The sequence below is a fragment of the Gnatocerus cornutus genome, chromosome 6 (assembly GCF_029298725.1).
Source record: "Gnatocerus cornutus isolate USDA-ARS CGAHR chromosome 6, icGnaCorn1.1, whole genome shotgun sequence".
NCBI classification, from domain to species: domain Eukaryota; kingdom Metazoa; phylum Arthropoda; class Insecta; order Coleoptera; family Tenebrionidae; genus Gnatocerus; species Gnatocerus cornutus.
The window spans coordinates 8,504,846-8,516,066 of record NC_142238.1 but is presented as its reverse complement, the minus strand read 5'-3'; the positions used below and the strand labels follow the sequence as shown (position 1 = coordinate 8,516,066).

At 34.6% G+C, this 11,221-nt stretch overlaps 1 protein-coding gene and 1 long non-coding RNA gene across 2 annotated transcripts in view; one reads left to right on the top strand and one right to left on the bottom strand.

The window, feature by feature from the left end:
* Positions 1-2,109: 2,109 nt before the first annotated feature.
* LOC148172635 (uncharacterized) overlaps positions 2,110-11,221 on the bottom strand; it is a 58,484-nt gene continuing 49,372 nt past the window's right edge. Inside the window, exon 4 of the long non-coding RNA XR_015770289.1 lies at positions 2,110-2,738. This is a non-coding gene — a long non-coding RNA (uncharacterized LOC148172635). The remainder of the gene's footprint in view (positions 2,739-11,221) is intronic.
* LOC148172637 (uncharacterized) overlaps positions 5,233-11,221 on the top strand; it is a 36,247-nt gene continuing 30,258 nt past the window's right edge. Inside the window, exon 1 of the mRNA XM_088039689.1 lies at positions 5,233-5,366. Within this exon, the coding sequence (XP_087895815.1) occupies positions 5,350-5,366 (17 nt within the window). The 5' untranslated portion in view covers positions 5,233-5,349. The remainder of the gene's footprint in view (positions 5,367-11,221) is intronic.

Sequence of the window (11,221 nt, the reverse complement as noted above, 5' to 3'; positions counted from 1 at the left end):
CTGAGAAAGTATAGATGTGATCTGGGCAATTATCCAAGGCCAGGGATCAAGAAATTTCGATACGATAAGGGTCGGTTTCAGCTTCCGTAACGGTAGATACTAATTAAGAACTAAAAAAGATACTTTTACGGGAATACATTAAGTTAATCTCTGAGAAAACTAGGACGATTTATCGGTTTCAGATGTTGAGATATCTGGTGGAACAGTGATTTCAAACGGCCTACCAATGTTGGGCTCCGGCGCCTCTGGATTCTTATCTCCGCTCGTAAACTGCCTGCATTTATTGCCGACTATCACGATCGTTCCCAGAACCCCCACTAAAATTGTTTAAACAATAACGATCTTGTCGAGAAATGAACAATTATTAATGATTTCTTGAGATCGCTCGGCTATGAGACTTGACCAAGTCTAATCGATTTCTGTTGTATGTGAAACGACCCTCATAACTCTATTCTTTCCAATGGCGTTTCTTCGACGACAAAACGGTCGGATTAGTGAAGGTGCTATTGTTCTGTGTGACTAGCTATTAGTCGAGGATGTGACAGTACACAGGCGCCGCGGTCAACACCAACCACGCCGGTCATTCTTTTTACCCCATTTAGCTTGATGGTGCCAAATTATAACGCCGGTGGAAGAGATACCTATCACCTTCTTTTACCTTGTTAAACTAAAATGCTTAGTGAGGACTTTAGATTTATACGTGCTTCTGTATCTACGATCTTTGTCGATTCAGAACACGTGAAAACGTCGGGGCGAATAGACCCTCTAAAATTACCAGACGGTAATTGAAGACGAAGAGTGCCAACAAACCAAACAGTTGTACTTTTCGACAACTTAATTGGTCCTAATTATGTTTTTATGGGATATGCATAAGCTGCATTAGGATGGACCTATTTTTAGGTGTTCTTAAAAAAGAATTTTTTGCTATTTTTGGAGACTAATTTTTTCTTTGTCCTATTTTAATCTTTAATTTGGTCTATGATTTTTGATTAAAATTTAGACATGTTACAAAGTTTCAGGTATGACGAGTGATCTTGAATTAGCGATGACGATGATAATTCAATTTACACATTTTGGGAAAAGAATGGTAATGTGGTTTTTGTCCAATCAACGTTATTTATAAGACTTATATTAAGACTAAGACTTTATACTGTTATCAGGGCCAAACATTTTTTTCATGTGTTTTGATATCCTATTCTTTGTAAAAATTTTATTATTTAGAAGCAATAACTTTTAAAAATAAATTCTAATTACACCTACTTACCAGAGTTCGTAAAAAAACGGATCGACACTGTTTCGAAAGGAGAAAAACACCAAGTGGCCATTAGTAACGTTAATTGTATATTTAACAATTGAACTTTTACTGTGTAAATAAAACATTTTGAAATAATTAGTTCCATTATTCTTAAAGTAAGTGGAGGCGACAGTGTTTATCTGAGTCACTTGTCTTAAATACTTTTTGTTTTAAGTAGTTATTTGTCACACATTAAACTTATAACGGGTGTGTAAATATAAAACTATATGTGACTGGAAAGTGTTCTAATTTTGCCAACAACTTAATTGCTTGTATCAACCTGAAGGAACTGAAGAATATTTCGCAGGATAATATCCAAATGTAGAAAACTAACAGACTGAAAACTAATAAGAGAAAAACGACAATATTTAGAGGCATGTTCCTACGTTTCGAAATGTTAGTTTTTTCGTGGTGTTTCGGAGCGTTTAGGCTTGTAATTGGAGCTAAGAAAATGTCCTCCTCTTGTCCGAAGCCGTAATTAAAATCAAAACATTCTCACGTTGTTTTATGTAACCACAACACAAGATCCCGTACGGTTTTAAAGATTCATGGTTTTGTCGAAGCCTTTATTTCAAGGAAGAATTACCATATTTAATCAACGACTACCACCGTTGCGGTCGCGGCTCTTCAGTTCTCTCCGTGCTCGTAATTCAAACATTAAACTCTAACCTATCGCTATAAAAACACAATGTACCTATATAGGAAAAAGTGCGTTCTGTGCACGCATAACTCGAGTTAATGTAGAAAGGACGTGTACATATGCCATACTTTTGTGTAGGAATTTATTGCAGCCGCGTACAGGAGCATAATTAATATTATGGTAAGCTCAGGAGTGTCAGGGCCGGAGTTGTGCAGCGACTGCCGAGTTAAGATAACCCAAATGATTCATTTTCTTCCAGTAATAATTATATTAAGTTGAGCCACATTTCAACAATGGCTATTGTTGATCTTTATTCATTATTATTATTGTGAGAACGGGTAGGGCTTGAGGAGTTTTGTTTCAAGACAACCCAGAACTGCCCAAAATGCGCAGGAGGTAGGCATTGTTAGGGACATACAAACTCGCCCACCTGCATCACACTTTACGCGCCACTCGATTCATCAATTCTTTCCCCTGTATTATATTCGGCGCCAACATTCAATTAACCACCTGCTTACTCTTTAATGTGCTAATGCTAAGCGTAAATTAGCCCAAAACTCCATAACTTATCGACGATTCGACAAGTGGCTGACAATTCGATCCCATTTTTCATCGTATCTCGCGCAGAAAATCTTCGGACGCGAATGTTAATTATTCACACATGAAGAAAAGTGCAAGCGCCAATCATTCTTCTTTTTTTTTCCATTCTTGATTCTGAATTTGTCTCCTTTGAAATATTACTAATTCAAGACGAAGATTTATGGTGTGTTGCTCATCCATGGGGCTGTTACGAAATGGGTACACCTGAAATGTAAACAAAAAATGTAGAAACTAGAAGACTGTTGTTTATTGAATTTAAAACTATTTCGTAATATTTTGGATCTTAATTTCACGTTGTTTTTTTTTGTAAATGGGACAGATTGTTATTTAACTAATTTGACTTAAATTCGTCACCCACAATAAATTTAACTGTTTTTCCAGTAGATGTTGCGAAAAATATGCAAGTTTAACTAATGATCAAAGAATGAGCAAAAAAAAACAACACTATTAAGCATGTAAAACATAACGAGGATGATAAAGAGGCACATTCTTTTTATGTACCTAGTGCATAATTCAGTTTCATAACATCTTACAGGAAACAATGTAACAATTTAAGAATATGCATTTATTTTTAAACCGCTTCTTATGCAACGCATTGAAAATATGTCTTTAAATAAAACAAAACTGATTTGTATTCATGAAGAATGCGCAACCTCTTATTTTAGTGAGCAATTGCGGCTATGCTTTTTAAGAAAGCCGTAAAAACCGTAATTTAAATTTTAATTGGTTATCTTTTTTTTTTGAAAATCTTGTAAAGAAAACACAAAGTGCAACCTTCCTTCGTCTAAAATCAATGTTGATCTTCTAATTAAATGTCCAAGTACGATATGATCGAGCCAGTGGTCTTCCCATACCTTTAGTATCTTCCTTCCAATCCAATTTACATAAATAAAAGCAGTAGAGCAATGTTTTGCGACATCAGCCGTGTTCATCATTTTTGGAAGATTAATTGATAGTTGTGATTAATGTTTCTCGTCGAGGTATCTCCAGCCATGTGATCTTTCTTCGATGTCGCAATAGTTTCTTTGACCCAAGTGTCATGTTAACAAGTGAGGTGATGTTTTGGGGCGATTGGAATGCATCCAAAGCAAGTTTTCCTTACGAGAGAGGTGTAAAAAGCACCGACAGACTTGCTAACCAAAATGACCTTGACACGGGCTATGTTATATAATTACCTGCACTATTTGCACTTTGCACCCATAGTCGTGGTTATTTACCAACCGTCGCAGAATATCTTCATTGGAATTCGGTGGAGATCTTCTCAATTGTTAGATCAATTGATTTCAATCTGAATAGAGGCGGCATTTTTTGTCGACTTCAATATTTATTTTCTGCTGATAAAAATAATTGTGACGAAACGCAATTTTAGTAGAAAATGGTGTTTGGAATGTGTAGTACCATGATTCATCCGGAAAGAATGTTAGTAAATAGTGGAAGCACGTTGGAAATCAGTGCAATTACGGAACAATATGCACGTTTCAGTATTGATAACGTTAATTATCTTTGCACAACACACATTCAAATTCCTTCGTACGTCTTTACATCAATATCAGTAAAGCGTGTTTGCTTCTTGGGTAGATTCAACCCGTTGGAAATTTACCTATTCCATCACCAACAGTGTAAACATAATAAAACGTAGGAGTATTTGAATAATTTTTAATTCAGTTTATTGCACAAAACTTCCTACTTTCAATCACTTGTTATGAGTATGAGTTTTATAGCCTCTTTCTGGTGTGGTATTACTAATCATTGTTTTGAGGAAAAATATTTACGGCTTTGGAAGGCTATAACGTTTAATAACTAACTGTGTCTAAATGTTCTTATCTCAGATTATGAAAATTCAAGCTTCAGGTGTGCTATTCTTATTTCGAAGGATGACACGAATCGAGGATACTTTAAGTAATCCAGTTTTATTTGCAGAGACAAAAATACAACGCGTAATGAATTTTTTTGGTAGTCCTAAGGTTGCATCTGATGATCTAAGAGTTGAACTAAAATTATCACAAGTAGCACAAAATATGTAAATACGATAAATAAATATGTTTGGACAAGCTTCCAACGGCAAAAGAAATCTGTAAAAGAATAGTTTGAGAATTCCAACTTAGGTCATGTTGCTACTTCCTACTAGAAGTTTTTTCCTCGGCTTAATAACATAAAATGGCAACATTGTGTGGGGTCTTTAAGGTCCATAAGTCGTTATTTTATTGACGTTTGTTTGCAAGTGCAGGCTAAAGAAGTTGATAATTTTTAGTAGTAGTTAGGTAAAAGGCATTTAAGAGAGCTTTTTCAAATTAACAGTTACTACCTCCATAACTTTCCGCCTACCACATTTGTCGCACGTAAAGAACCGTCTCCTCCGGAGGAATTTCTACTTGGTGGTTTGTTTGGGTGAACAAATCACCCGTAATAAATATCGCGATTTCTAGATCTTTAACAGCAAATGACTGCTATCATAAATCGCTATTAGCAATCTGTAAAAGTAGGGGAAAAGGAAGAAATGCAACGAAATAGTTGCGTTAAAGCATCCGCTTCGATAAAGGTCAGTTCTAGTAGTTCTCTGTTCGAGGGATGTTTTCTTCCTGCGTGCTCCACATCTCAAAGCGGAAACACCGAGGATGATGACTTTGCGTTAAAAGTTTGTGAAGTTTGCGAATACGTAGGCGTAGTGGGGGAGAGATCGAAGGAAGGCATCGCGACGGCGACGTCGTCGGGTCAGTCAGTGTGCCGGCGCTTATCGACCCAGAAGGCCGACGCTGCTGCATTGCAAGTTCGAACACGCGTTCGCGGCTCGGACCAATGCGGCCCTCATAGACACATGTACGAGACGGTCAGGTAAGCTTCTTTCTGCTTTTCTCAACACCAAATATGCAAAAACTGACGTTTTATTTGAATTTTGACGTCTTCACCTGCTCAATATCGCATGACGATCGGTCGAGAGCCACGATAAAAAGCTGCTACCACGCGATGACCAACAGTCGATGGTACAGTTTTCAGACACCTGTGACATTTGGAGCTTTGGTATCGATTGTATTGCGGTAGTTTATGACACTTGAAAATTTTCTAGCTCCATTACATCCACGCTCCCGTGGTCCACAATTCTGCATTTTCAAGCACTTCATTTAATTCGAGAGTTCGCGAAAATCACCAGTTGAATTTATGAGATCTGGTTAAACCGCATTTTCCATCATGTAATTAAATGAAGGGTATACGTAATTCGAAGCTTGCATGCATTTTCAATTTTCATCAAATTTACGTCGACAGCGGATGTCACGCGGATGAATCAATGGACGGTTAGAAATAACCAACAATATTATTGATTGTGAATTCATGTTTGCTTTATAATTTTATCGTTCTAAATATGAAAAATGTTTAAATAAATAATCAGATTTGTACTGACGACGTTTCTATTAAGTTTGAAAAAATACGTGCGGAAAGATAAATTATGTGATCAAAAAAGGACGACGGATATGAACGCTTCTCGCACTAGAGTGTGAAGATTTGACGTATGAGTACGGGAAACTACGATTTATTGACTTTGTTCAACAAAAGATTGATTCAATTTTTCTTCATTAGATTTTTGACTTTTCCGGCAGAATTGTTTTGCATAAAGCAAATGCATTTTTAGATTGTAAATAAAACATTCTAATTTAGAACATCTCTGTTAATTGCAATTCTTGATATTCCTTATTCTTTGTTTGTTGATTTTGTACAAACGTCATATTCCTTATTTCACGTTTTGCACTTACAAATTGGAAAATACGATGTTTTTGTGGTTACAATTTAATGCAACTCAAATAAAACTATCGAAATAATCTTTGCCATTCCTCGCACTTCATGTTTCTAGGTAACAAACACTTCATTGAAATGACGTGGGATTTTTAGAATTTGCTTGAAAGTTTATTGGTCCGTCGAGCATATCCTAGAAAAATTTAAAGTTGATTTCACGTCAGTTTTTTTAAGTGGGTGATTATATATTTGCAATCAAGACACTGATTGAGCAATGCATAAAATTGCTGAAGCTCTGAGCTTTCTTCTCTTGAATTTTGGTTTAATTTTTGTATGAATAGTGCATTTTTTTATCTAAAAAAAGCACTTATAGATTAAAATAGAAAAAGGATTTCAACGAGTAGTTTTAAACACATACTTAATAATAACGCTTTTTTATAGTTTCTTTATGTGTGGTCTATTTTACTATCTACAGGGTGTAACAGGAATGAGTGGATTAAATTTAACTGGTGGTAGATCTCCACAAAACAAACAACTTTTTTTAATATATGTTTTTATGTTTCTCTACTTAGTTCATTCATGAATGGAATTTAGAGTCGTTACTACTTTTGACACTCTGTCAAATTCAAAAATTTTAGAAACAGAAACAGATTTCTTAAAATTGTTTAATTTTATGCCAAACTAAAAATTTTCAATAATTTAGATTAAATTTCGAATTTTCGTTAATTTTAGGAGCACAAAAATGAAATTTGGAGGCGTTACTATCTTTGACACATTTATTAATTAGGTCAAATTCCAAAATTTGACTTTATTAGAAGCAGAGACAGATTTTTTTAAATTTTTTGTTTATTTTAGTACAAATACGCATTTCCAATAATGATTCTGTAATAAATTTTGGATTTTTGCTGATTTTAGGAATATAGAATGAAATTTGGTGATATGTACTACCTACCACTTTTGACACGCTTATTAATACTGTCAAATTTCCAAATTTCAGAACCAGAAGCTCCTTTTTTAGAAAATTTTTATTTTGGGACGAATGCAACATTTGCAATATTCCAGGTAAAATTTCGTATTTTTGCAAATTTTAGGAATAAAACAATGAAATTTGGAGCACTACCACTTTTAACACGCTTATTAACACCGTTAAATTCAAAAATTTTAAAACCAGAAACAGATTTTTTAGAAATTTTTAATTCTAAGACGAACGAAAAATTTGCAAATTCTATAGCAAATTGTGTATTTTTGCTAATTTTAGGAATACAACAATGAAATTTGTAGGCATTACTACATTTGACACGTTTGTTAATTCTGCTGAATTTTAAAATATTTTTAACCATAATTAGAATTTTTCAGAAATTCCTAATTTTTGGACAACAAAAAATTTGCAATATTTTAATTTAAATTTCGTATTATCGTTAATTTTAGGTATACAACAATGAATTTTGGCGGCACTGCTACTTTTGACTCGCTTATTAACTCTGCCAAATTGCAAAATGGTAGAACCAAAATGGGATGTTTTAGAAATTTTTAGTTTTAAGAGGAACAAAAAAATTCAAATAATTTAGATTAAATTTCCTATATTTGCAAATTTCAGGAATACAAGAATGAAATTTTATGGCATTACTACTTTTGACACGCATATTATCACTGCGAGAATCTAAAATTATAGAACCAGAAACAGAATTTTTAGAAATTTTTAACTTCAGGTTGAATAAAAAAATTCAATATTCTAGATTAAATTTTGTATTTTTGCTAATTTCAGGATTATTATGTATTGTTTAGACATTTTGCTCCAAGTCATATTACATCAAAACATCCCTGCCACAGTAAGATTGATGGGAATTCGTATTTATTTATCTTGATGGCTTATCTAAAATGGAAAGGATTCATTAACAGTCTCTATTTTTGGTCCCATTTTTAATAGATCGTAGAGGCTGCATTTAATTGACCTATTTTGCCAACAGTAGACCTAGAACTTACTCAATATTGATTTTCGAACAATTTTATTACTTCTGCAGGCTAGATAATTTCACGATGCATATGCGTCAACAACTAGCCACATAATCGACCTAAATTTTCTATCAGAAATCATAAAAAACTCTTATAAATCACCAACAGCTTGATTTGACGATGTATTTATGAGTCTGCACCGGGCCTAAAGCGCTAATTATGGATCACCTGTATGTGTAATTAACTGACGGTTCTAGGTAATTGGAGGTTTGCATGTGCTTTTCATCATTTTAGTGTGTTATCGATCAATAAGTGTACGATTGAATATTTACTACGAGAAACAATGTTATTAACATGACTCTACCTAATGTAAAATATGTAGAGTCATAACAGAGCGCACCGCAGGTTTTATTGTATAATATCACATAATATTGTAATGTCATCTCAGTTTTAGTGTCGTTCTTATTAACATATGAATGAGCAGTCATACTGCTTGGGCTCGTATTCAATTCAATTTCCGAACGCATAATAACACTAACATCAGAAACATCAATAATTATCGTTGTAAAATGTTTCGAGGCTTGTAAAATTATTACTTATTACATTACGAAATCAACGAAGGATATAAAATCTCCATGTTCCGACGATTGCTTCATCGTCAGGGGGTGATTAGAGAAGACACGCACTTTCAGAGTTTTTATGAGAAAACGCAACGGAAATGGAACTTAATAGAACTAAATCAGTGTTTTGACAAATTGGTACTAGTTTTCAAATTTACATTAATTGGACATTAAAAGCTGCTGGTGCTATGTGTCAAAAGTTGAACCAGTTTCTAGGATGAGAAATTGATCTGCGTGGTTTTAATAGATACAGGTGCTGAAAAACTGGTGCACTAACTCGGCAAGAATGTTCAAGAAGCAAATACGTGAATGTGGTCTAATTCTAGTGTGACTGAAATTTAAGTGTCTTGACTTATGTAGGTAGTCGAAGGGCAATTACTGGGAAAAAGCCCGCCGCCACAATACGTTTACAGAATTTATGAATGGTTCGGCCTCTTTGCAATACAATGCTCAATATGTGTCGTCTGCAGTTTTTATTCGGTACTACGTTTTATGATATCACATACGGCATTTAAAGTCGCATTAAAGTATCAAAAGCGGAGTTCTTAGCAAAGTGTTTAATTAGACACAATGGTGTCGTGATTTACTACTACATCTGGTCGAAAAATTCATTGTGATTGTACAATAAATGTTGAACGATGTAATAGCTTAGGCGCGCCTATGCATACATGTAGTATTGTTTGATGGCTAATTTGAAAAAAAGTCCGTTCATTGGGACGAGTATTTACGAAGATGACTGTTGGAAAATTATCCATAACAAAGAGGCAAGTGAAGTTGTTTATTTGATGTAAATTAAATCCTCGCTTCGGATACGGTTTCTGTCTATACAGTGGTGTGTATGACAGTTGTACTTGTCAGCAAGCTTGTCGATGAACAAGTGCCACTTATAAAATATCAAAGTACTCGTCTGGGATCGTTGTATTGAACACCGAGTTGAATAAATGAGTTTTTCACTCCCTTTCAGGTGGATTTTTATGAATGAACGGTGTATGACAGCAATTTTTGCACCTCATATAACAATAAAAGAGATCCTATCTGTATTTATTTCTCGACACCGCTTCGGTAAACAGAACCGTTCCTGTGCGAGAGCAGCAAACTGGTGAAGGCTAAAATAAAGCGGTACTTAAACAGACCTTGTGGAGGAGAGAATTGGTAATACGTCTTATTCCAGTGTTACAAGTCAATGCAGCCGACAATGAAATTTCCAAGAAATCCCTGTACTGTCTCCAGGTGTAAAAATCAAACAACACCTTCTACAGGTAGATTTTTCGGTTGTAAAACCCAATTACGTCCTCTACTAGGTCCGGATTCTGAGGAACCACCCCAAATGAATGCCATTGTGCTGTTTTCTCAAGCAAAATTAAATACAAATTGACGTCAATCGCACCGAACTGCTAACAGGTAGTGTACCTGTCTACATTCCGGAACTACAGCCCAAAACTGAATTTTGACTACACTTTTTACCCATTCAGCAACAGTATCTTCAATTCGCACTGGGTATATCCTATACAACACGTCACTGAATAAATACGCTAATGTTTGCCGACTTTATTAAAATTCAAAAATATTATTCTATGGACGTTTACACTCGCATTGTCACTTTTAATTCATTATCCGGCTCGCGTCATTGAAATACGACTTTATTAATAACAGGTGACAATAATCTTGTTTTGCTTTCTCATTTTCCACGGATTTTTTCGCAATAAATTACAATTAGTAGCATCCGTGATTTGACTTGTCGAATTCACAGCCGTAAAGGTGAAATGTCAGCTTCGAATTATCGTTTTCTATAAAAACCCAAAAAACTCGTGGGTTTACATATCGATTTGGAGTTAACTTGACTATTTTTAGAGTGCGTGTCTGTCTTTCTTTAATCGAAACGATTCTGATATTTATGTGTTATTTTATGCTTAATCCGTAGTCGTTTTTTTGGGCATGGTATTATGACGGCATACGCTGAAAGCTGTCAGTTTGAGTATCTACTTAATAGTTTTTATTGCCATGCGTATTACTGCTTTGTGTTACTGGATCTGTGTTTGTTTATTTTGAAATCCGAAACAAAAACAAACTTATTTTAGACGGCCGTTTTCATGTAACTTCTAAAATTACTCGCGTGGGGCATTTTTTAGAAGAAAGGGCCGAATTATTTGACTTCACCACATTTCAAAGTTAAGACTTATTTTGCATTTATTTACCGCTTATTGGCAAATTATTCAAAAACCGATAAATTTTACAACAATGAATGGTCTCTTATACATGCTTATAATGATTTCGTGGTATTTTAAACTCATAACACAATCGATGTAAAGGTCAGTTTTTATTAATCGCGTAGTAAACATGTAGGTAGAAACAATACTAACCTAATTTATCGACACCGGATTTTCCTGC